Below are 21,739 nucleotides of genomic sequence, written 5' to 3'. Positions count from 1 at the left end.
AAGGGCTTTACGAACACTACATTTGTTGTGGCTGTGTTGAGTGCTGCTCAGGGCTCTGGGTGCTATACTTGCAGAGAGGCCGATTTGGAGAAAGGTTGGGGAGTGACAAGCTCTGGGTCACTTAGGTCTCAACTGGTAAGATAAAGTGCCAAAGGCTCCTCTCCCTGGCTTCACTAGTGTAGCCCCTGCGGCCAGGCTGGGTGGAGTGGAGAAGTAAGGAGGCCGGTGCCTTGGAGGGGCCGGCCCCGGGCCGTGGCGCCAGCACTTTGCCGCGGTCCCTCCCCGCTCCCCCAGCAGAAGGCGCTCCGGCGCGGTGTCCAGGCCGACGGCCGCAGCCCCGCGCCGCGCCGCTCTAGTCGCCGGTTCTCGGAGGCAGGCGGGGCAGGGCCGGCCGCCGCGAAGAGAGCCTCGCCTCGGAGCGCGCAGCCGGCCGGCCGGGTCATGGCGCGGCTCCCGAAGCTGGCGGTCTTCGATCTCGGTGAGCGGACGGGACTGGGGAGCTCTCCTTCTCCAGACCCCGGCCGCAGCGCCCGAGGCCTGCGCGCTCCGAGCCTGAACCCGCCTCCGTCCTCCCGCAGATTACACGCTCTGGCCGTTCTGGGTGGACACGCACGTAGACCCCCCGTTCCACAGGAGCAGGTGAGGCGGCGCTGGCGGGGCGGGCGGCGGCCGGGCGGGCCGCGGCTGAGCGCGCTCTCGCCCTCCAGCGACGGGGCCGTCCGGGATAGGCGGGGCCAGGCCGTCCGGCTGTACCCAGAGGTGCCTGACGTCCTGCAGCAGTTGCAGGACCTTGACGTGCCCGTCGCGGCCGCTTCACGGTAAGGAGAGCCCCTGAAGAACGCCGCCGGCCTCGCGCCGGGAGACGCGCGCGGGAGACGTCTCGCGGAACCCGGTGGCTGCAAGAACCTGGGCCGTGCAGATTTGCACCTGTTTGCGTATCTGCCTAAGGTACCGTCTCCGGTGCCTTTTGTTTATTAAACATTGGCCCAGCGCCGCCTGTGTCAGACGGGGACGCTAGGGAGTTGAGTGAGGACCGAGGATGCCTACCTATCCCAGAAAAATAACAAGTTGATTTCCCCTTGGTTCAACATAACTTGGCTTGCAGCCCAGGCCTTCCGGATCCCATCTATGACACTTTTTTTGTAGGACGGGGGAGATCGAAGGGGCCAACCAGCTACTGGAGCTCTTTGGCCTTGACAGATATTTTGTTCATCGGGAAATCTACCCAGGCAGCAAGGTCACTCACTTTGAGAGGTATGTGGAGGTAAGGGTAGGAACGGGGAGACCAGAGAGGAGGAAGGAGCTAAGAAACCAGCGTGGCCCTTCCCTGCCCCTCCTTGCACAGGTTGCAGCAGAAGACTGGAGTTGGTTTCTCCCAGATGATCTTCTTTGATGACGAGAAGCGGAATATCGTAGACGTCAGCAAACTAGGTACTGAGTGCTGAGATTAGCCCTTTGGGGGATGAGGAGAAAGGGTTACTATGAGGGGTTAGGCAGGTAGGCACAGGATGGGTAGTTTGCATGATAGCCTTAGGTGAGAGGACAACAAGGCCTGATGAAATGTGGCTTATTTTCTTTCTAGGAGTTACCTGCATTCATGTCCAGAATGGAATGAATCTTCAAACCCTAACTCAAGGACTAGAGACATTTGCAAAGGCCCAAGCTGGGCCCTGAGATCCAGGCCTGTGGATGAGCCTCATTTGAGCATAAAACTGAAAGGAAATCAGGAAGGCATTTTCAGGTGTATTTGTAAATTATTAAAGTATGTTTGTGTGCGACGGAAGAGAGCTTCCGGCTTGTATCTACTTTTCTAGCGTTGTAGCTGGCATCTGGCATCTGTTATCGGTTATCCGGAGGGGCCAAGAGCAGAGCTGGCGGCATTAGGCTTCATCGGGGCACTCCCGACTGTGACCCCCTTGTGCTCGCCCGGTCCGCACCCCGTTTCCTGAGCTCTGTCAAGCGCCTGAAGAACTCTTCCACTGGCCCCAAGTAGTGGAATCCACGATTCTGCACACTCCCTTCCAGGAAAACAAACCTTGTGTGTTGGGGTCGGGGTGGGGGCGGCCTTTTTACAGCCCAAAGTGAAGCGGCCGCTTTAAGGGGAGTGGGTGGGTTGGGGTGGCTCGGGTCACGTGGTAGAAGTGGCCGGGTCGGCTCCAGTTGATGATGTCGCGGCGGGGCCCCAAGGAGGGATTGGCCCAGGCCTGCCTGAGCGCTGAGGCCGCACCCTCCCGGGGGCAAGGCGGAAGTGGCGGGACGCGGTGGGGCGGAGGCGGGCCCGCGAGGGTGGACATGAGTGGTCTCGGCAGACTCTTCGGGAGGGGTGAGCCGGGGCGACGCTGGTCGGCGGGAGGTGCTGGCCGCGGGGCTGCGGGGGAAGGCCGCGGCCCCGGGCGGTCCCGAAAACCCCGTCCGCGGCCCAGCGAGGCCTCCTCACGTGGCAGGAGGCCCCGCCTAGTCGGGGAGCCTGGCTCTGGCTGCCCTCCCTTCCCCGCCCCCCGAGGGAAGATTGGGGGGCCGGCCCGAGACGTGGATGGACGCCCCCCTGTTGAGGCTGGGTGGGGGATGAGTCCCCGGCTATCATCATCTAGCCCTTCCCGAAGCACTAGTGCACCCTTTATGCCGGCCAAGGGAATCTGAGGTGATGAAGGATTGCCTGCTTAAAGCTCCTGATGGGGGACAAACAAAAACTGGCACGCGCAGTGTAGGGTAGCAACTCCATGGCGGGGCTGTTCCTACCAGGGAAGCGCCGAAGCCAAGCAGTGTGGGGGGTTGTGACCCAGAAGGCTAGAGGTATGCTTGGTGGAGAACTGAGATACTCTAGGGAGAGGTAACTGCAGGAGAGAGTCTGGTGTATTTGGGGGAAAGGAGTTCTGGCGCCTGTGCGCGGGCGCGCGCGTGCTAAAGAGGATGGAGAGGGACACCTGGGGGGCTCAGTCGAGAGCTGGCCTCCCCGCCTCGGGCTCAGGTGGTGATCCCCCGGTCCTGGGGTGGAGTCCCTCATCGGGTTCCCTGCGGAGAGCCGCCTTCTCCCTCTGCCTGTGTCTCTGCCTCTCTGTCTCTCATGAATAAATAAATAAAATCTTAAAAAAAAAAATAAAGAGGATGGAGAGGTAGACAAAGGCCAGACCAAGAAGGGCCTTGTATGTCTCATTAGTTTTGGATTTTATCCTGTAGAGGCAATAGAGTGTGGAAGGATTTTAAGCAGGCAAAGGCCATCCTTTTCTTTCTTTTTTTTTTTTTTTAATTGTTAGAAGTGCAGAAAAGGAAGGGGAAAATTGAGATCAGATTTTTTTTTTTCCCTCTAGTCCCAGTACTTTATTCAGTTTGATCCTGTGGAGTCAGGACCTTGGGCATCTCCTAGGACAGCAAATGGAACAGTGATTATAAAAACAGATCAAACTCTTGTTGGGAGATGATAACTGGGAGGCTGTGCATGTGTAGGGACAGGGGGTGTATAGAACTCTATGCCTTCCACTCAGGTTTGCTTTGAACCTAAAACTGCCCTGAAAAACAAAGTCTATTATTAAAAAAAAAAAAAAAAAAAAAGCCTAGAAATTACTTGAAAGGCAGCTTGGAATAGCAAAAGAATACTGGATTTGGAAGTCATAGTACCACCTTTCGATTCCTCCTCAATTCTTACTGGTTGTGATTCTAAACAAAAAAATTTAACATCTCTGTAACTTTTCATATGTGTAAACTGAAGATAATACATTCATTGTAGAGAGTCATTTTGGGATTCATAATAACACAGTGAAGTGCCTCGCACATATTATGCACTCAGTGACTGGTGGCTAATATTTTTCCTTCACATAATATGGGCCTGCTTGATTGGACTCCAGGGAAGAAGGAGAAGGGACCAACCCCTGAGGAGGCAATACAGAAACTGAAGGAGACAGAGAAGATATTGATAAAGAAACAGGAGTTTCTGGAGCAGAAGATTCAACAGGAGTTACAAATGGCCAAGAAGCATGGGATCAAAAATAAGAGAGGTAATGGGGGAGAGGTGCCAATGGGGCGGGCCTAGGTGGGAAGCAAGGGATTTTTGGTTCTGATGTTCAGGGTGTGGGCTGGGTCAGCCGCCCTACAGGCTTTGCGGAGGAAGAAAAGATTGGAACAGCAGCTGGCACAAACCGATGGGACATTATCCACCCTGGAGTTTCAGCGTGAGGCCATTGAGAATGCCACCACCAATGCAGAAGTGCTTCGTACCATGGAGCTTGCTGCCCAAGGCATGAAGAAGGCCTACCAGGACATGTGGGTACGGGGGGAGGGAAGCAGGGGATCCAGGCACTGGGGAAAATAGATTGGTATTATAATTTGAATCTTAAAACCTCAGAATGTGAATTTACAGTATAGATGGCTATGACAGCTAGACCTTGGTCAGTCTTCTTGCTTCCTGTAAGATCTCTGCTGGCCAAAGCATTACAGGGAGGAAAGATGATTTTTCTAATTTTTTAAAAATTTTAAAAAATATTTTTATTTATTTATTCATGAGAGACACAGAGAGAGAGAGGCAGAGACACAGGCAGAGGGAGAAGCAGGCTCCATAGGGGGATCCCTGGGTGGCTCAGCAGTTTGGCGCCTGCCTTTGGCCTGGGGCTTGATCCTGGAGTCCTGGGATCGAGTCCCATGTCAGGCTTACTGCATGGAGCCTGCTTCTCCCTCTGCCTGTGTCTCTGACTCTCTCTCTCTCTCATGAATAAATAAATAAAATCTTTAAAAAAAAAAAAAAAAAGAAGAAGAAGAAGTAGTAGCAGGCTCCATGCAGGGAGCCTGATGTGGGACTCGATCCCAGGACCTCGACCACTGAGCCACCTAGGCATCCCGATTTTTCTAATTTTAAAGATCTTCAGAAAGGGCAGTGCAGCCTGTCTTCCCCATTGTGGCTTCTTGCCAATTTTCAGGCCAGCCTTGTCTCTCTGTACAATTTCCCAGGGATCTCTTCTGATACCCATGGATTTATCAGTCTGAGGCCACAGACAGGAGGGGAGATGGGACAGTCAGGAGGGTTGTTGCCTGATTTCTTGACTGTATACCTTGTTTTCAGGGACATTGACAAGGTGGATGAACTGATGGCTGACATTACAGAACAACAAGAGGTGGCCCAGCAGATTTCAGATGCCATTTCTCGGCCTGTGGGCTTTGGAGATGTTGTAGATGAGGTGATTGAGAGTGAGGGGTCAGGGAATATGGGAGAAAACATGAGACCAGCCAGAAGGAATACTCAAGAGAATCATGGGGCAAGTTTGGGGGATGTGGGGCACTCCAAAAGTGATATATTTTTGGAAGTAGAAATTTCCTTTCTTCATTTTATTTTTTTAAGTGTACGTATTTATTTTAGAGTGTGTGAGAGCATGGGAGGGGAGGGGCGGGGGGAGAGAGAGTCCTAAGTGGACTCTGCTGAGCTCAGAGCTCGACATGGGGCTCAGTCTTAGGACCCTGAGATCAGGGACTTGAGATCACAATTTGAGCTGAAACCAAGAGTCGCATGCTTAACTAACTGTGCCACCCAGGAGCCCCTCATTTCTTCATCTTAAATAATTTTGTTGTTCCATATCCAGGATGAGCTATTGGAAGAGCTAGAGTTGCTGGAGCAGGAGGAACTGGCTCGGGACTTGTTAACCGTGGGTGACAAAGAGGAAGAACCCCCCGTTGAACTGCCCAGTGTACCCTCTACACATCTGCCTGTGGGACCAGGTACTCGGGGCTATACTATTATCTCAAGGACTTGAGGAGGTGGGATAGATAAGGGAAAAGGCTATTCCATTTATATCCTGCTTCAAAGGAACCAAGCAGAGAGGGCTGCTGCTACAGTTGCACAGGTTGTTGACTGCATAAGGGCACCTGGCTGAAGAGGAATGAAGACCAAATTCCAGCTTGTGCCTCACTCAGCAAGCTGTATACCTCCTGGTATAGGGCTGCAAGTGCTAGGAGAAAGAGGCCCATTCTCCTAATTTTACAGGGTGCTCTGGGAATTAGCAGCAGCCCAGCAAGCAGAAGGACCACACCTCTAGCTTCTTTGCTAGGGAGAGAGAACCCAAGGGACTCTCAGGGTTATAGCAGGGGATTGTTGAAGTTGCTAAGGTCCTAACACTTCTTTCTTTCTCTGGGTATCCTTGTCAAAGAAGCTCCCGAAGCAGACGAAGATGAAGCAGCACTTAAGCAGTTGGCTGAGTGGGTATCCTGATAAGTCTGGGTTGCTTTTCCCGGCACTGCCTTCATTGGTCTCTTTTCCTTAAGTGCCAAGTGCTAAGCTAAAGGATCCTAGCCTGTTGGGGAGGTCCTGCTGAGCGGTGATAGTGTGACCCTGCCTGGAAAGGGGTTGTTGCCCTCCCCTTCTTGGCCCAACTCTGAAAAAGGATGTTGGCGCGAGAGGAGCCCCCAGGCCCCCTTCTCTTTGATAGCAGTCACGGTGCCCTCGTTCCCAATAAAATCGGGCAGATGGAACTGTAGTGCTTACACTGCCTTGTCTACATCTGAAACCCTTCCCTGGCCTTTGGAGCTTTGTTTCAAGCAATGAATCACAGTGGGAGTAAGAAAGGAAGTAATGAAGTGTTGGAACAGAGAAAAAAATGGGTGTTGACAATATCTTGGCCCACTATGTTCTAAGTAGGGACTATTTCATCTTTCAAGTTGGCTTGTCCTAGAGCTGCCTAATGCTGAGGCTAAGCACAAGTATTATTTATCTTAGAACTGTATAGAACTGTCTCTGAGTCCTCTTTCATTGCTTTCCCTCAATCATGCCTCTGCCAAGATAGCCCCATGATTTACTACTCATTTTCCTTTTGCAAAGCCCATTTTTAGGAAAGGGAGGGACGATATGGGGATAAAGGAGCAACTGGCTTTCCTTTACTCAGAACCCACGGTTCTGGCTTGGTTTGAACTTTTTTTTTTTTTTTTTTTTTTTTGAGATTTAGCTATTTATTTTGAGAGAGTACACGCGTGCATAAGCAAGAGGGGCAGGGGGAGAAGGAGAGAGAACCCCAAGCTGACTCCCTACTGAGCACAGAGCCTGATGCAGGGCTCCATCCAACGACCCTGAGCTTTTGAGCTCAGGACACTCAACCACCTGCGCCACCCATGCGCCCTTGTCGTTTGTTTCTAAGAGCACTAATTGAGGGGCCATGATTCACTGGGGTTTTTTCAATAGTAAAACAACTACTTGGAGGAGGGAGCAGGAACCAAGATACATCACACATCTTGATACCCCTGATATTTGTTCTTCAAAGAGAATATTGCCATCCCTTTGGACAGTAAACAGAGATAGAGCCATAACCAAACAGCAGCCAGGGCCTCTACCCCCCTACTTGAACATTTAGAATGCACACAGATACAAAATAGTGAGCATTTCCTTAGCCAGAATAATGAAGCTTCCCAAAAGTGGGCATTCATCCCAGCACCCTCTCTCCCATGAGCAGCATATGTGCTACATTGTGAATTACCAAGTGGACTTCACAGGTGCCAATATGGCTGGTTCCAGACTGGTTAGAAATCCACCTCTTACCCTCAGTAGTGTTTCTTGCTAAGGTTCCCCTGAGGAAAGAATGTCTTTGACCCCAGCTAGTAAAACTAAATCAGAAATAGATTTATAGATTTTTAGCCCCAGACCCTCCCGCTTTGCTCCTCTCTCAACCCCCTTTCAACCAACCACTTTTAGGTGTTGATTTCCAAGGATTGGTGCCGATTAGGGGTGCTGGGGGGTTGGCACATGGCTTCAAGCAGCCTGATCTCATGGGTGGGTTGCTCAGGCTGGAACTTGAGCACCCAAGGATCCTTGATGATGTCCAGGATGGTGGCACGCTTGGTGGCTTGGCATAGTGTCTGAAGGACCAGATTCTAGGGCAGAGGAGAGAGAGGTCTTGGCTGAGCTTGCCCCCCATTGTGCCACACAGGCAACTAGCTGTTGGACCTGAGAGAGAAGCAAGATAGCCCATCACACCACTCTGGTGAAAGGGGGTATGGCCCTGATTTTATCTTGAAGAGCCTGGCATTTATCTCCTTGGAGGAGAAGGGAAGGAAGGGTTCCCTGGGGGAAAACCCTTACATAATCCCCTCCTGGCCTAAAGAGACAAGAGGCTGAAACCTGCTTATCCCTCACACGCCCAGGGGTAGCCCTTTAACTCCCTCCCCAGCAACTACTCTAGGGTAGGGGCTCAAGTGTGAGATTGCTCTGGTGGGGAAGAGCTTCCCCCAGGGTGGGGACGCCTAGGATGGGTATTCCCTCCCTGTAGGTTATCCCCAAGGCCTCAGCCCGCCTGGGGGAGCCAGCACCTTGCACTCCTGAGAGATGGAGTAGTTAGATGGAAAAGTGACCTCCTTTTGAGTCTCTTTCAGCAGCTTCTTGAGATTGGTGTCATCAAAGGGCAGCCGGGCGACCACTAGAGTGTAGAGGATGACGCCCATGCTCCAGGTGTCAGACAGGAAAGGGTTGTAGGGCAAGCCCAGCAAGATCTCCGGGCATGCGTAAGCAAAGCTGCCACAGTAGGTCTGGCTGAGGTGCGTAAAGCAGTTCATTTGGCGGTAAGAAGGGCTACTATGCATTCTCTGGTTAGAAGGCACCATCTTGGCGAAGCCAAAGTCTGAGATCTTCACGTTCTCCCGCTTGTCCAGCAACAGGTTCTCCAACTTTAAGTCCCTACCAGCAGCAGAAAGGCTGGGGGTCAGGCTGGGAAGAGGGCTCAGTATTAGACCGGGAGCTGAAGGGCCAGGGGTCAGAGGCTAGAGGTGGAAAGGCAGAGTGGGAGAGAGGCACGGTCATGAGGACACAAGGTAGAGAGGGAGGAGCCGCGGAGTTGTGAGCAGAGCCGCGAGGTGAGAGAGGAGGGTACCTGAGGACCACTGGGGCTCATCATTGTACTTCATAGAGTGCCGTGCTCACAGAGGGCGCTACATAAACATTCTTGAGCAAAGCATTACAATAGAGGGGATGAATAGGCCTAGATAACCGAGGAAGGTTGAGGGAGGGGAAAAAAAAGGGAAGAAAATGGGAGACCCCAGCCTGGGTGGCCGTGCCCTCACCGGTGCACGATGCCCTTGCTGTGCAGGTAGGCGATGCCCAGGGTCATCTGGGAGAACCACTTGCCAGCAAGGGGCTCAGAGCAAGCCCCGTACCGCTGGATCCACTCGAGGACATCACCACCCTGAGCCAGCTCCAGAATGATGTATACTCGGGATGTGGTTTCAATGGCCTGATAGAAGTTGATGAGGTACTTGTGCCGCAGGACCTTCATTACCTGGCCCCAGAAGAGGGATCCATCAAACCTAGGAAGGGAGAACCCTGGCTGTGCTCCCAGCCCTCCTGCCATCCCACTGCTAACCTACTTAGAACCATGCAAAAGGATTAAATTCCAGAGAGCTGGTGGGCTGTGGGTGAACCCTATGCTTTGGACTTTTACTTTGTGAGGGCCTGTGGGTGAATGGAAAGAGGTTGAATTTACATGGAGTCCTTTTCCTGCTGCTCAGTAAGACATTCAGCCCTGATTGTGGGGGAGGGAACAGGTGTGCTGGCTCCTCCCCTTCCTGACCCTACCCTCTTCTGAGAAGTCTTTAGCAACTCAGTATGAGTTCCCTCTTCCAGCCCCCTTTCCAACCTGTATCTCACGGGGCAGGAACTTGTTAAGATAGTCCTCAGAGGCCTTCTTCTTTGAGATGATCTTGACAGCCACCATGACCTTTTGCTTTGTGTAGTAAGCTTCGTACACCGTCCCATAGGAGCCATTGCCAATGACCTTGCCCATCTCGTAACCGTACTCCTCCATTACAGAGCGGTAGGCAGAGGGGGTTGGTGCTATCTCCAAGGTGTCTCCCTTCCCCATGGTGTCAGGCTTGCTGAGAGCAGGGAACTTTGCTACTTAAAAGCCTATTTATCTGCTCAGAAAGCCAACCTTGAGCTACTGAGGGCTAGGATACCAAAGTAAAGTTAGTCTCCAAATGCTTGCCTATATAGTCACGCGAGTCTGGGGTGCTGAGCTCAACTCTCCACTAGGAACGTGGAGGGGGATGAAGGGAGCAGCAGTTCTTTTTTGTTCCCACTAGCTGTTGTTACTTCTTTCTCCCCCTGGTTACGGAACTCCCAAGGTCCTGTGTTCCATATACCTCACAATTCACCTTCTTTGTGCCCCTGGCCATGAGGCTTGAGAATGAAGTGCACTGTGGAATATATTCCTGGAGGCAACCTCTGCAACCTGGTGAGATGCCCGCCCCCCTGCCCCGGCCAAGATCTAGTCCCTTCAACCATCCACGTTTATGGAACACCCACTGTGTGCCAGGCAGTGTGCGAGTACTGGGCCAAAATAGCCCATAACGCCAACAGAGACCCTCTGCTCCTAGAGTGTATTCTCCAGCATGAGAAACACGTGTGAGGATATTACAGAGACTTACAAGGTGTTGGAGAAGCCTATTCTAAGGAATCTTAACCTTAAGTGATTTTTTTTTGTTTTTTGTTTTTTTTTTGGCTTAAAGCAACCGCCTTTTTTCTTTTTTTCTTTTGCAAGTTGAGGTGGGCTCAGTGGCTGGTTCTTCTGGTGGCCTCATCTTAATTGGGATGGCTTGTTTCTGCTGTATATGGTCTCACTATCCAGGGGACTAGCCAGAGTTCTTTGACATAATAGCACTGAATTTTAAGAGGAAAAAAAAAGAGAAATTGCATGGTCACGTGAAGCCTAGACTCCAAAGTTGCAAAACCTCACTTCTACACCTTTATACAAGTAAAGACAGTTACAGGGTTACAAGGATCTCTCAGATCGAAGGGGTGTAATAGACTCCACCTGTGAACCCTGAAATGCATTCTTGTCTTGCTTTCCATGACCCTAAGTTCTATAGTTTTACTCCTATCCTTCTAGCCATTCCTCAGACTTCCCTGGAGCCTTATCTTCTTTATCTATCCCTCCATCATATCCTGAAGGTTCTACCACAGGCCTTATTTCCTCAAAGCTTTATGTCCTCCCATTAGGATCTCACCCATTCCCAACATTACATCAATGCTGACTGCTCCTAATCTCATCTCTATCCCAGATGTCCCCTGGAGTTCCAGCACCAGTTGCTCACTGGACAGCACATGGACATGTCTTCCCCAAGTATCTTAAACTCACCCTGTCCAAAACTGAACTCTTTAGGTTCTTGCTCTAGACTTTCTCTGTTAAGTTCTATACTCATTGCTTCAATTTACACACCCAGGTGTCATCCTAGACCCTTCTGTCTGCCTTAGCCCCTACATCCAATCTGTCACCTCTTCTCCCTCCTAATTATCTTTCATAATACATTCTGGGATCTCGGAGCAGCTGCCACTGTCTTAGGTCAAACCTCCATCAACCGATCACTCTAGCAAGCTTTCTGCTCCCCTCAGGTCTTCACCCTGAACTCCAAGGCATAACACTGGTTTTATTCCCACCTAAAACAATTCATTGCCTCCCCTTTCTCCTCAGGATCAAGTCCAAATTCTTTTTTTTTTTTTAAACCAGAACATTTATTTTGACTAATCGTTGAAATCCTTAAGATGAACTGGATGCTGCAACAGCTGCCCTCTTGGGCTTAGGTGTCGTTCCTTCACAGAATCCATGCCTGAATCTGCGGTATACAATTTTTAGGTGCTTCATTCTACCAGTCCCAGTGGTATTTCGTTTTTTAGCCTTGGCACTCCCAGTTATACTTTCTCTTCCGCTTGGCAGGGTAGCCACACTTGCCACAGGTGGACTTCTAAAGGTGGCAGGCCTTAGAGCCATAGTGGCGGCACGACGTGTGCGTCTTATTGCGACGCTTTCCAAACGATGATGTCCCCTTCGTCATCTTGTTTCCACGGCCGACCCCAAAGAAAAGCCCAAATTCTTTTATATGGCTTCAACATCTCTCCAGTTTTATCTCTTAACATACATGTAATGCTCCAGCCAAACAGAATCACTTGTCCTTCACTGCTGTTCCCTCTGTCTTGGCGGACCCTGACTCTCCCTTCAGGGCTTAGCTCTGAGCTGTTTTAAGGACACCTTTGCTGACCACTCAAACCCAAACTGGATGTTCCTCCTTTCTGGGTAATCCCAGAGCCCCTGTACTTTCTCTGTCACAGCATCTAACGTAGTGTCTGTAATTGTGTTTTTTTCTGCTTGCATATCTCACTGGGGCTGTAAGGGAGGTCAACTGACCAGAAGAGGGAGATGAAGTCAGAGATTTGAGAAGAATGGGTTGTGGAGAAATGGAAGAGAGCTCCTCCGGAAAATGAGCAGGATCACTGGGCAGCATTGGGGGGTCCAAATGAGGTTAAAAACACAATTTATAGACACGTGATTTTAACACAGTGTTAAGATTCTTTTTAGCATGTTGGGTATAGGTGCTTGCATATTGGCCGATGAACCCAAGATGAAGGTTTCTCTTGGCAGCTGGGAAGAAAGAATAATGGAAGAGAGGCATCAAGAACACAGGCAAGAATGTAGTTGAAATGATGCAATACAGAGTCAGCTGCATGGGTTAGAAACAAGCTAGAAAAAGTCCAAAGGGACAAAAGGAGGGGTTGCAGGTCTCGGTGAAACGGAAGAACAAGTTTGGAGGGAATGAGAGGACAAGAGATTGTGGTCTCTTGATAGAGGGGTTATCTGGATTTTTTTTTTTGTTTTAAAGATTTTATTTATTCATGAGAGACAGAGAGGCAGAGACACAGGCAGAGGGAGAAGCAGGCTCCGTGCAGAGAGCCCAACGTGGGACTCGACCCCGGGTCTCCAAGGGTCATGCCCTGGGCCGAAGGTGGTGCTAAACCACTGAGCGCCAGCCCAGGCTGCCCAGTTACCTGGATTTAAAGACTATGTGTGTACAGGGTGAGGGGGGGCACGCAGGGGAAAGAACAAGAGAAAAATCAGATTTCTTTTATTTCTATCTCTCCCCCTCCAAAATAAACAAACAAAAAACCTCAACTCCATTTATGGAGTTTGGTATGGTATGGATTATGCCATAGGCTACTGGTAAATTCCTATCTGACAGCCTGCTGCTCCTGCTGGCAGGATGGTTTCAAAGTTTGTTAGAAGCTAAATGTACATTCTCAAACAACCAAGATAAGTTGTCCAGGGCACACCATGGTAAGGAGGCCCACCCAGCCCGGCCCATCTCCTGCTCCTCTGGATAGGTAGCTGGCCCCTGGAGAAGTAGGTAGCTTGGTGGCAGTTCTGTCCCTCATCACGTCTAGGAGGTAAACCAGTTCATGCGCGAAACGTGTATTAAGCTGCCTGCTTTATACAAAAGCACTGCTAAGTCCTAAAGATATCAAGATGGATAAATTATAGTCTTCTTGTGATACTTAGTAATTAACAAGGAAGAGAGACAAATAAGTAAAATAACAGTACAGTGAGATTAAGAGTGCTATAAACAAAAACTGGAAGATGTAAAGGCAGGCTTTGTGGAGGAGGCATTTGCACTGTTCAAGAGGAGTCTCTGGGCAGGTAAGCAGGGAATGGTAGACTGGGCAGTCTAGGCAGAGGGAACTATATAAGGCTTGCAGGCTTGAGAAAACATGGCATTCAAGATTCATTTTTGTTTGTTTAAAGATTTTATTTATTCATGAGACACACAGAGAAAATGAGGCAGAGACATAGGCAGAGGGAGAAGCAGGCTCCTTGCAAGGAGCCCAATGTGGGACTCGATCCCCAGACCCAGGATCACACCCTGGGCTAAAGGCAGATGCTCAACCACTGAGCCACCCAGGCATCCCGGCATTCAAGATTCTAATCTGAATACAGGAAGGGTTCCAAAAGGTAAGGTACCTGGAGAAGTAGTAAAGATCCAGGTCTGACAGGCCTCATATACCACGCTTTTTAGAGTTTATCCTATGTACTCATGGTCAAATTTTGGTTAAAATTATCAAAGTCAGGGATCCCTGGGTGGTGCAGCGGTTTGGCGCCTGCCTTTGGCCCAGGGCGCGATCCTGGAGACCCGGGATCGAATCCCACATCGGGCTCCCGGTGCATGGAGCCTGCTTCTCCCTCTGCCTGTGTCTCTGCCTCTCTCTCTCTCTCTCTCTCTCTGTGACTATGATAAATAAATTAAAAAAAAAAATTATCAAAGTCAGAGCCTGTTAAAAAAATAATGATGCCCAGTCACCCCCTCCTCTAAGATCCTGATTCTGGTGGACCTAGGTGTCTCTGTTTTGTTTTTTAAAGATCTTGTTTATTTATTCATGAGAGACAGAGAGAGAGGCAGAGACATAAGCAGAGGGAGAAGCAGGCTCCATGCAGGGAGCTCGATGTGGGACTCGATCCCAGGACCCCGGGATCATACCCTGAGCCAAAGGCAGATAGATGCTCAACCACTGAGCCATCCAGGTGCCCTGGTCTCTCTGTTTTTAATAAGCTTCTAGCTGAATCTGATGCACACCAAGATTTGAGAGCCACTGTTGCAGGAAATAATATATATAGTGTGTGTATAAATATGAATCTTTACAGCAGCAGAGTGGAAAATGGATCCAAGAGCGGAGGTGACCAGGAGACTAGCAAGGTGGCTTACTATGGTAATTTAAGTGAGAGAGGATGGGACCTGAACCAAGGCAGCCAGGGAAGGCAAGTATTTGGAAGATATTAAGGAAATAAGCAGCAGGGGGCCAAATGGCAATGATCCAAGGAGGCTGGGGAGTGGGACCAGGGAGTAAGTGAGAAAGGGTCCCAGATTTCTGGCTTCTTTAAGTTACTTTTATAATTACAAAACTCATTGGTTATCTAAAAAACTCCCATCTCCTACTTCCTGGAACCTCACCTCCTCCTCCGCCAGGGAGGAGGGTTGGGGCAGAGAGGTCAGAAGTGGGTAAATGGAGGACTTTTCAGGCCTGAAGCCACTTGTGATTTTTCCCTTGTACTACTTTCCCCAGGCAAAGGGAACCTTAAGTCTCCATACTTACATGCTGCCCCCACGTGGCCAAACGGAAGTCACTGCCCCTGGGTCTGATCTTCGAAACTCCCCTAAAGGCTCATCCCCTTAAAATAGCGGAGACGGGACAGCCCCAGTGGCGCAGCGGTTTAGCGCCACCTGCGGCCTGGGGTGTGATCCTGGAGACCGAGGATCGAGTCCCACGTCGGGCTCCCTGCATGGAGCTTGCTTCTCCCTCTGCTTATGTCTCTGCCTCTCTCTCTCTGTCTCTATAAATAAATAAAAAAGAAACCTTTAAAAAAAAAATATAGCGGAGGCTCCCCACAGGGAGCTTCCCCATCTGCCTGTGTCTCTGCCTCTCTCGGTGTCTCTCATGAATAAATAAATAAATTAAAAAAAAAAATAGCGGAGACGGACAAGTGTAAACTTTTCCAGGACAGGATAATCTGCAATACAAAATTCCCAAACACATAACGGATAAATACGAACAAAAACATCGAAAGTGTCGAACGTACGCCACGATTCTTAACCTGAAAGTAACAATAAGCGTGTCGGGCTGCCCAACTCACCGGATAAAAGGGCTGACACCCTGTTTGCGTGCCTCAGCACCAGACCTGGCTCAGGCTTGCCATCTTCGAACATGGGACGGTCATTACATGAACAGGAAGGCCTCCGGTGCAGCCTCGGCAAGATGCTCTTATTTACGTATTTACTTTCCGGCGGGAGGCCTTTCGTGACGGGCTGGGAGAGAAGCAGTGAGGTGAGATCCAGACTCCAGGACCCTTGCCTGGACTGTCGCGCGGTCCTAGCACAGTGACGCCCCAAGTCTCAGCCCCGCCCGGGTTGGGGGCACGGGCCGCCTCCCAGAGCTCGCCCTCGGCGGTCGGTGGCGAGCCCCATTGGTTCAGCCGGCAAACGCTCCGGGGCGTCCACTAGATGTGGGCCCAGCCCCCACCCGGGCTACGGCTCCCCGGCCTCCGCCCGTGCCCAAGTCTTGCCAGGGACGGGCGGGCGGTCTGGCGGCGACTCTTACCCCGAAGGGTCGTCCGCGTCCTCGCAGCCAGGCCTCAGCCGTAGCCCCTGCCGGAGAAGCGGTGGGCCGAGCGGCGCGGCGGCCGCAGCAGCGGGGGCGTGGTCGCCTCTAGGCTCCGGGCGAGGAGCTTCCCGCGGGGCCGAGGACCCCTCCCGGTGAGGCGGAAGTGGTAAGACTGACGTGTCCTGGGTCGCTCTGCAGATCGCCGGGAGGGTCCCCCGCCGCGGGGCGGGCTAGCCGAGCCTTGGGGGCTCTCCAGAGCTGGGCCGGGCTCCCGGCTGGAGAAGGCTCGTCCGCGAGCACTTCCTGGGCCGGGTGTGGTGTCCCGCGCGGTGTGGCTCCGGCCGCTGCGAGCAGGCACTGCGGCGGCCAACCCCGGGGTGGTCGGTCGTCAGGTCCTCTCCCGGCCGCAGCTGGCGCGCCGCTCTCGGGGAGACCCGGGTAGGAGCCCAAGGGCAGCTACGGGCCGCGGAGGCCAGCCCTACCCGTGTGGTGAGGACCCCGGGGGTGCCGCGGGAAGGTGCCCGAGGTGCGAGGCCGCGTGGCGTTGCCATGGAAACAGGCTGGGGCGCGCGGGAGGTCCCGGGCAGGCGGGCTGCTGGACGGGGACCCCGATCGACAGGATGAGAGAGCAGCGGAGAGACAGCACTGTGTGGGGGTCGGCGGAGGCGCCTCTCGAGGGAGGGTTGTAGAGGCCAAGGGGAGAAATTGGAGCCATGGGGCTTCGTTTCGAAGGACCTGGCCTGGGGCGTCCGGAATTGATCCCTGGTTTTCATAACTGCAGGATTCCCCCAAACAGGTTCCACCGCCTTAAGGATGACAGTCCTAGGGCCCCCGCGGAGTTGGAGCTGCCAGTGGCTGCCATTCCTGATACTGCTGCTGGGCAGAGGCCAGGAGCCACGGGTGGAAGGTGTGACACACTACAAGACCGGTGACCCCGTCATTCTCTATGTCAATAAAGTGGGACCCTACCACAACCCTCAGGAGACTTACCACTACTATCAGCTTCCGGTCTGCTGCCCTGAGAAGATCCGTCACAAAAGCCTTAGCCTGGGTGAAGTGCTGGATGGGGACCGAATGGCCGAATCTCTGTACGAGATCCGCTTTCGGGAGAATGTGGAGAAAAGAATTCTGTGCCACATGCAGCTCAGTTCTGCCCAGGTTAGCCACTCCACATTGGCGAGCACTTAGCTCTCCCTCCCAGGAACTAATAACCGTGCCTTACAATTTATGGTTTTATTTTTATTTTATTTTTTTTAAAAGACTTTATTTATTCATTCATGAGAAAGAGAGAGGCAGAGACACAGGCAGAGGGAGAAGCAGGCTCCATGCACCGGGAGCCCGACGTGGGATTCGATCCCGGGTCTCCAGGATCGCGCCCTGGGCCAAAGGCAGGCGCCAAACCGCTGCGCCACCCAGGGATCCCCAATTTATGGTTTTAGACCACCTCTATGGAAATGGGCTGACTTGATTTCTACAACCCCACTGGTAGGCAGGACAGGTGATATTATTTGTATTCAGTTGAGGAAGAAACATACTTGCTCAAAAGTGACTTCCAAGACACATGGATATTGAATTGGAGAAGTGATACTCGAGCCCAGGGCTCCTGACTCCAAGCTGCTCTGTTGGTAACAAGGTCCAACTGTCACTCCTGCATAGTTGCTTCCTTCCATACCTACCTCTTGGCTTTCTTAACTAGCTCCTTTACACTCTTAGGGCACTTACTCTTTAGTCTACCCAGACCTCCTTACACCTTGCCTTTCTCCTTTTTCTACGTCTTTTGCCCGGACATTTGGCAATGTGTGGAGCTCATTTTGATTGTTACCACGGGGGGTGGGGGTAAGGGGCTGCTATTGACATCTAGTGGGAAGAAACCAGGGATGGTGCATATTACAATGCACAGGACAGCTCCCCACAGTAAAGAATTATCTGGCCCAAAATGTCAGTAGTGAAATCTTTCTCTAACCCTATGGCTGGGAGGCTTTGTCTGACTCCTGACTTGCTCTTTGTAGGTGGAACAACTGCGCCAGGCCATTGAGGAACTCTACTACTTTGAATTTGTAGTGGACGACTTGCCAATCCGTGGCTTTGTGGGCTACATGGAGGAGAGTGGCTTCCTGCCTCACAGCCACAAGATAGGGCTCTGGACCCATTTGGACTTCCACCTAGAATTCCATGGAGATCGAATTATATTTGCCAACGTTTCTGTGAGGGATGTCAAGCCCCATAGCTTAGATGGGTTGCGACCTGATGAGTTCTTAGGCCTCACCCACACCTACAGTGTGCGCTGGTCTGAGACTTCAGTGGAGCGTCGGAGTGACAGGCGCCGTGGTGATGATGGTGGTTTCTTTCCCAGAACCCTGGAAATCCACTGGTTGTCCATCATCAATTCCATGGTGCTTGTGTTTTTACTGGTGGGTTTTGTGGCTGTCATTCTTATGCGTGTGCTTCGAAACGACCTGGCTCGATACAACTTGGACGAGGAGACTACATCTGCAGGTTCTGGTGATGATTTTGACCAAGGTGACAATGGCTGGAAAATTATCCACACAGATGTCTTCCGATTCCCTCCATACCGTGGTCTGCTCTGTGCTGTGCTTGGTGTGGGTGCCCAGTTCCTGGCCCTTGGCACTGGTGAGGTGATAAAATTAATCAGGGATTTCTCTCAAGGGGTAGAACTAAGGAGGTGGTTTGTTCTGGAAAGATCTACAGGTCTTCTCTTCTGTCCAAGGTGAGGGGCAGACCTAAGGGGTGGTGTGGCCTTAGACAGGATGTGTACAGGGTCACCTGGGTGGCTCAGTCGGTTCAGTGTCCAACTCGATTTCAGCTCAGGCCTTGATCTCAGGGTCGTGAGTTCAAGCCCTGCTTTGGGCTCCATGCTGGGTGTGAAAGCAAATTGGAAGAAAAAAAAAAAAAAGAAAGGGTGTGTATATTCCTTTTTTATCTTATTTTATTTATTCATGAGAGAGACGGAGAGAGAGAGAGAGAGAGGCAGAGACACAGGCAGGGGGAGACGCAGGCCCCACGCAGGGAGCCTAATGTGGGACTCAATCCCGGGTCTCCAGGATCATGCCCTTGGCTGAAGGCAGCGCTAAACCGCTGAACCACCTGGGCTGCCCAGGTGTGTATATTCCGTTGTGGGTTTGCCAGACAACAGAATTAGGGGATACTATACTGTCTTCCTGGAGACTTTAGGTCTGGGCGAAAGGGGTCTGATTCCTCTGAAGTTGCCAGAAAAACGACAGGTGAGACCTGACACAGGCTTTCCACTACCACCCTGCAGGCATTATTGTCATGGCGCTGCTGGGCATGTTCAATGTGCACCGTCATGGGGCCATTAACTCGGCAGCCATCTTGTTGTATGCCCTGACCTGCTGCATCTCTGGCTACGTGTCCAGCCACTTCTACCGGCAGATTGGAGGCGAGCGTTGGGTGTGGAACATCATTCTCACCACCAGCCTCTTCTCTGGTGAGGACTGCCCTTTCCCTGGTGGGCTGGCCTGGTGGGCCGACTGAGGAGCTTAGAATACATTGTGGAACCTGGGACAAAGTTAGAGTAAGGCTCTAAGGGAATAAAAATGGGCAAAAGAAACAAGAAAACCATGCAAAAGACAAGAATGCATTCCTTTTGCATAGTCACAAATTAAGTCCTTAAAATGTTCTAGCATGGTAAGCATCCAACGTAGCTTTATCTCATTTAATCCCCACAGTAACCCTTTGTGGTAGGCAATATTGTCCCCATTTTACAGATGAGGAAATTGAACTTCATGCTGGTTAAGTGATTTGCCTGAGATTACTCTGCTAAAAGGGAGTGAAGCAAGTTTCAGACCCACGCAGTCTGTCCCGAGAACCTGTGTTCTCGACCATTATTAAGAGTGAAATAATACTCCTTCTGGAACTTAACTTTGTGATACTCCCTCTTTAAAAAAACCTTTATTTGGAGGTGGCTACCCGACTGTAGCCTTACAAGCCAGGTTGTCTTCTCAAAGGCAGTAATGTGCATTCTGAAGCTTTTTGTGTTCCCAATCCTAACTGTCTGATTTATATCCCATCACATTTATGTTTGAGCCAGGGCTTTCTGAAAGCAAGGCCTTAATCCAAAGGAACGTCTCATTCTAGGAATCACTGATGCCACAGCAGGATAGGCCCTTGGAGGCAGGTGGATTGTGTTACTCTTAGATCACCATGTAACAGCTGCCTTGATCCTTAATGATAACAGATGGGAGAGGGGATGCTGGTAAGATAAGGAACAGGAAACGAGGTGTGGAAGGGTGAGGTCTGCCTGGGAACAGGATGCTTCACCCATCTCCTGTTAGGTCTAATCTGAGTGGGTAGCCCCAGGGGATGTAGCTCCTGCTGACCCACCTTCTGGGGGCCCGTCCCTGCAGTGCCTTTCTTCCTGACGTGGAGTGTGGTAAACTCGGTGCATTGGGCTAATGGTTCGACACAGGCTCTGCCAGCCACCACCATCCTGCTGCTTCTGACGGTTTGGCTGCTGGTGGGCTTTCCCCTCACTGTCATTGGAGGCATCTTCGGGAAGAACAATGCTAGCCCCTTTGATGCACCTTGTCGCACCAAGAACATCGCCCGGGAAATCCCACCGCAGCCCTGGTACAAGTCTACGCTCATCCACATGACTGTTGGAGGCTTCCTGCCTTTCAGGTATCCTCCCTTTAGGCCATGGCCATCACTCAGGTTCCTGGCTTTTCTTTCCCCAGTACCCTAACCCAATAAGAATGATAATCCCTGGTTCAGCTGTACCATTTAGAGATCATTAAATGGGTCCTCCTTGCTCCAAGCAGGACTTTAGCTTGAATTAGTTCAAACAGATGAGGCTGTCTCACTTAGAAAGCTCTCCAGAGACATTGCTCCTTCCACCACCTTTCTGGTTTCTGACATTAGTGTCCACAAGCACCATGTGGGGCTTGAAGCCCATATGATTGCTCATTCAATTTGTTGAGTACCTTTAGTGCCAGGCGAGTAATACAGCAGAAAATAAAACGGACAAGATCCTTGCTCTCAACAGATTAGGGAAGGTATTCTTGAGATGAACACAGCTAGTCATGGTTGGAGGAGTCCCCAACAAGCCAGGAACTCCAGGGCAGGGAGTGGAGTGGACCCACTTTTCCACAGTGCCCCGGTAACTGTGCTGGCAGCACACAGCCCTTTAATGCTGTGTATTGTCTCTTCTCTTCACAGTGCCATCTCTGTGGAGCTGTACTACATCTTTGCCACAGTATGGGGTCGGGAACAGTACACTTTGTATGGCATCCTCTTCTTTGTCTTCGCCATCCTGCTGAGCGTGGGGGCTTGCATCTCCATTGCACTCACCTACTTCCAGTTGTCTGGGGAGGATTACCGCTGGTGGTGGCGATCTGTGCTGAGCGTTGGCTCCACTGGGCTCTTCATCTTCCTCTACTCAGTTTTCTACTATGCCCGGCGCTCTAACATGTCAGGGGCAGTACAGACAGTAGAGTTTTTTGGTTACTCCTTACTCACTGGTTATGTCTTCTTCCTCATGCTAGGCACCATCTCCTTTTTTTCTTCCCTAAAGTTCATCCGTTATATCTATGTTAACCTCAAGATGGACTGAGTTTTGGGTGGCAAAACTGTTGCACTTCTCTCCCATTCTTCACGTCCAGGGGCCCATTGATCTCTTCTGATTGAGTGGCTGAATTGTGTGATGGCATTGCTGCCTTCCCCTTTGCCCTTTGGGCCTCCCTTCCCCCGGGAGGGCCTGGAATTACAAATCTCTATTATATAAGGAGTATATATTTGAACTTTTTAAGTTCCTTTAGTCTTGGTCCTGATCTTTCTTTTTACAATTATCAAAATAAAATTTATTAAGAAAAAGGGTCCTGTAGTTGG

General features: G+C 51.2%; 4 protein-coding genes and 1 pseudogene across 21 annotated transcripts; 3 read left to right on the top strand and 2 right to left on the bottom strand.

Annotated features, from left to right (window-relative positions):
• The first annotated feature begins 307 nt into the window (after nucleotides 1-307).
• Nucleotides 308-5,165, top strand: LOC480264 (magnesium-dependent phosphatase 1). The gene is made up of 8 exons (XM_038544307.1): nucleotides 308-478; nucleotides 579-639; nucleotides 708-818; nucleotides 1,147-1,254; nucleotides 1,346-1,431; nucleotides 1,583-1,741; nucleotides 3,843-3,992; nucleotides 5,051-5,165. Exons 1-6 carry the CDS (start codon nucleotides 442-444, stop codon nucleotides 1,672-1,674), a joined length of 495 nt encoding a protein of 164 aa, XP_038400235.1. The 5' UTR covers nucleotides 308-441; the 3' UTR covers nucleotides 1,675-1,741; nucleotides 3,843-3,992; nucleotides 5,051-5,165.
• On the top strand, nucleotides 2,164-6,485 carry CHMP4A (charged multivesicular body protein 4A). Of its 5 annotated transcripts, none has more exons than XM_038544305.1 (6): nucleotides 2,164-2,323; nucleotides 3,843-3,992; nucleotides 4,080-4,257; nucleotides 5,051-5,165; nucleotides 5,565-5,700; nucleotides 6,132-6,485. In XM_038544305.1, the coding sequence occupies exons 1-6, from the start codon at nucleotides 2,164-2,166 to the stop codon at nucleotides 6,188-6,190; spliced, it is 798 nt and encodes a 265-aa protein (XP_038400233.1). In that variant the 3' UTR covers nucleotides 6,191-6,485. The 5 variants fall into 5 exon arrangements, with proteins under 5 accessions (XP_038400233.1, XP_038400232.1, XP_038400229.1 ...); XM_038544304.1 differs by having other exon boundaries at nucleotides 6,114-6,485; XM_038544301.1 differs by having other exon boundaries at nucleotides 2,178-2,323; nucleotides 3,822-3,992; nucleotides 6,114-6,485.
• A 716-nt stretch (nucleotides 6,486-7,201) lies between these two features.
• TSSK4 (testis specific serine kinase 4) lies at nucleotides 7,202-10,087 on the bottom strand. 9 transcript variants are annotated; one of them, XM_038544295.1, is made up of 4 exons: nucleotides 9,594-10,086; nucleotides 9,022-9,236; nucleotides 8,317-8,668; nucleotides 7,202-7,839 (listed from the first exon to the last, which is right to left on the bottom strand). In XM_038544295.1, the coding sequence occupies exons 1-4, from the start codon at nucleotides 9,816-9,818 to the stop codon at nucleotides 7,657-7,659; spliced, it is 975 nt and encodes a 324-aa protein (XP_038400223.1). In that variant the 5' UTR covers nucleotides 9,819-10,086; the 3' UTR covers nucleotides 7,202-7,656. The 9 variants fall into 9 exon arrangements, with proteins under 9 accessions (XP_038400223.1, XP_038400220.1, XP_038400221.1 ...); XM_038544292.1 differs by having other exon boundaries at nucleotides 8,275-8,668; nucleotides 9,594-10,082; XM_038544293.1 differs by having other exon boundaries at nucleotides 7,568-7,912; nucleotides 8,275-8,668.
• Nucleotides 10,088-11,410: 1,323 nt separating this feature from the next.
• Nucleotides 11,411-16,033, bottom strand: LOC111096969 (annotated as a pseudogene).
• TM9SF1 (transmembrane 9 superfamily member 1) lies at nucleotides 15,886-21,727 on the top strand. 6 transcript variants are annotated; one of them, XM_038544283.1, is made up of 6 exons: nucleotides 15,886-16,040; nucleotides 16,671-17,032; nucleotides 17,884-18,505; nucleotides 19,155-19,340; nucleotides 20,260-20,533; nucleotides 21,071-21,727. In XM_038544283.1, the coding sequence occupies exons 2-6, from the start codon at nucleotides 16,688-16,690 to the stop codon at nucleotides 21,462-21,464; spliced, it is 1,821 nt and encodes a 606-aa protein (XP_038400211.1). In that variant the 5' UTR covers nucleotides 15,886-16,040; nucleotides 16,671-16,687; the 3' UTR covers nucleotides 21,465-21,727. The 6 variants fall into 6 exon arrangements, with proteins under 6 accessions (XP_038400211.1, XP_038400210.1, XP_038400208.1 ...); XM_038544282.1 differs by lacking the exon at nucleotides 15,886-16,040 and adding an exon at nucleotides 16,126-16,312; XM_038544280.1 differs by lacking the exon at nucleotides 15,886-16,040 and adding an exon at nucleotides 16,126-16,363 and having other exon boundaries at nucleotides 16,656-17,032.
• The last annotated feature ends 12 nt before the right edge of the window (nucleotides 21,728-21,739 follow it).

This window comes from Canis lupus, chromosome 8 (genome assembly GCF_011100685.1).
Source record: "Canis lupus familiaris isolate Mischka breed German Shepherd chromosome 8, alternate assembly UU_Cfam_GSD_1.0, whole genome shotgun sequence".
In the NCBI taxonomy this organism is placed as follows: domain Eukaryota; kingdom Metazoa; phylum Chordata; class Mammalia; order Carnivora; family Canidae; genus Canis; species Canis lupus.
Note: the sequence above shows the minus strand (reverse complement) of the source record. Positions and strands in the feature narration are given on the sequence as shown.

Coding starts and splice junctions, on each gene's coding strand:
- LOC480264 (XM_038544307.1), top strand. CDS start 442: ATGGCGCGGCTCCCGAAGCTGGCGGTCTTCGATCTCG. Junction 640..707: donor CCCCCGTTCCACAGGAGCAG/GTGAGGCGGCGC, acceptor CTCGCCCTCCAG/CGACGGGGCCGTCCGGGATA. Junction 1,432..1,582: donor CGTAGACGTCAGCAAACTAG/GTACTGAGTGCT, acceptor TTTTCTTTCTAG/GAGTTACCTGCATTCATGTC.
- TM9SF1 (XM_038544283.1), top strand. CDS start 16,688: ATGACAGTCCTAGGGCCCCCGCGGAGTTGGAGCTGCCAGTGGCTGCCA. Junction 19,341..20,259: donor CACCACCAGCCTCTTCTCTG/GTGAGGACTGCC, acceptor CCGTCCCTGCAG/TGCCTTTCTTCCTGACGTGG. Junction 20,534..21,070: donor GGAGGCTTCCTGCCTTTCAG/GTATCCTCCCTT, acceptor TTCTCTTCACAG/TGCCATCTCTGTGGAGCTGT.
- TSSK4 (XM_038544292.1), bottom strand. CDS start 9,818: ATGGGGAAGGGAGACACCTTGGAGATAGCACCAACCCCCTCTGCCTAC. Junction 9,237..9,593: donor TCCTGCCCCGTGAGATACAG/GTTGGAAAGGGG, acceptor TTCTGGGGCCAG/GTAATGAAGGTCCTGCGGCA. Junction 8,669..9,021: donor AGCAAGGGCATCGTGCACCG/GTGAGGGCACGG, acceptor CCCTCTTCCCAG/CCTGACCCCCAGCCTTTCTG.
- CHMP4A (XM_038544304.1), top strand. CDS start 2,164: ATGATGTCGCGGCGGGGCCCCAAGGAGGGATTGGCCCAGGCCTGCCTG. Junction 5,166..5,564: donor TTGGAGATGTTGTAGATGAG/GTGATTGAGAGT, acceptor TTCCATATCCAG/GATGAGCTATTGGAAGAGCT. Junction 5,701..6,113: donor ACATCTGCCTGTGGGACCAG/GTACTCGGGGCT, acceptor TTCTTTCTCTGG/GTATCCTTGTCAAAGAAGCT.